Raw genomic sequence first — 848 nt, forward strand, 5'->3', positions numbered from 1 at the left:
ATTATTTGGTTATGCTTTTTCTTAATTCTTATTATCTTATTCCTAAAGTGCACATATAAAAATAAAAGTACCAGTAATCTAAAATCCTAAAGGAAGCATGAATACTTTTCAGCTGGAGTGTCAACTAGAGGCAAGGGTGAAGATCCTGATTGAGTTAATCTGCAACATCACCACAATGGAAGAAACTGTTGTAGAGATGAAGTACGATGCTCGGAAGGCCCCTCTGGGAAAACTAACTGTTGACCAGATTAAGGCTGGATATCTTGCCTTAAAAAAGATTGATGACTTGATCCAGAAAGGAAGTTACAAGAACATGGAACTCGTTAATGCATGTAACGATTTCTACACAAGGTAAAACTTTTTTTTTTTTTAATGATCATATTTTACATTGTACTCTTTGCTTTACAGATTTTGATTGTTTGTTTAATGAAATGTTTTTAGAGTATTACATTTATTTAAGGTACCTTTTACAAGGAGAACAGCAAGATTGAAGAATTATGAGATAGCATGAACCTTCCTCCAGCCAGTACCCAAGTACTTGATGTCAATTTATGAAAGGCCCAAATTGCAATATATTCTTTGGAAAACATGCCATGGTAGAGGGATTATTGCGCTGCTCATTATTCCTCATTAAAACTAATGCAATCATAAATCCCTATGACTCCTTTGACATAATGTGACTGCCTTCATCCTGAACTTGTCAGGTCACCAATTGGGTCAAATGACTTGGGTTCACATTATCAACTTGGTCTGTTTCCTTTAATTTTTTGTTGTATATAAAAGTGATCATGGTAATGTTTCAGGTGTTTGGAGAAGATAGAGTAAGATACATATATGTCTCACCAAGC

The 848-nt window shown here is 34.6% G+C and overlaps 1 protein-coding gene across 3 annotated transcripts in view; it reads left to right on the forward strand.

Moving 5' to 3' along the window:
- Positions 1-848, forward strand: part of LOC119589135 (poly [ADP-ribose] polymerase 2-like) — a 14,024-nt gene that overhangs the window by 8,021 nt on the left and 5,155 nt on the right. For all 3 annotated transcript variants that reach the window (XM_037937710.1, XM_037937709.1, XM_037937712.1), the window contains exon 6: positions 113-351. In XM_037937710.1, coding sequence (XP_037793638.1) covers positions 113-351 — 239 coding nt within the window. The remainder of the gene's footprint in view (positions 1-112; positions 352-848) is intronic.

This window comes from Penaeus monodon, chromosome 25 (assembly GCF_015228065.2).
Source record: "Penaeus monodon isolate SGIC_2016 chromosome 25, NSTDA_Pmon_1, whole genome shotgun sequence".
Classification (NCBI taxonomy): Eukaryota; Metazoa; Arthropoda; class Malacostraca; order Decapoda; family Penaeidae; genus Penaeus; species Penaeus monodon.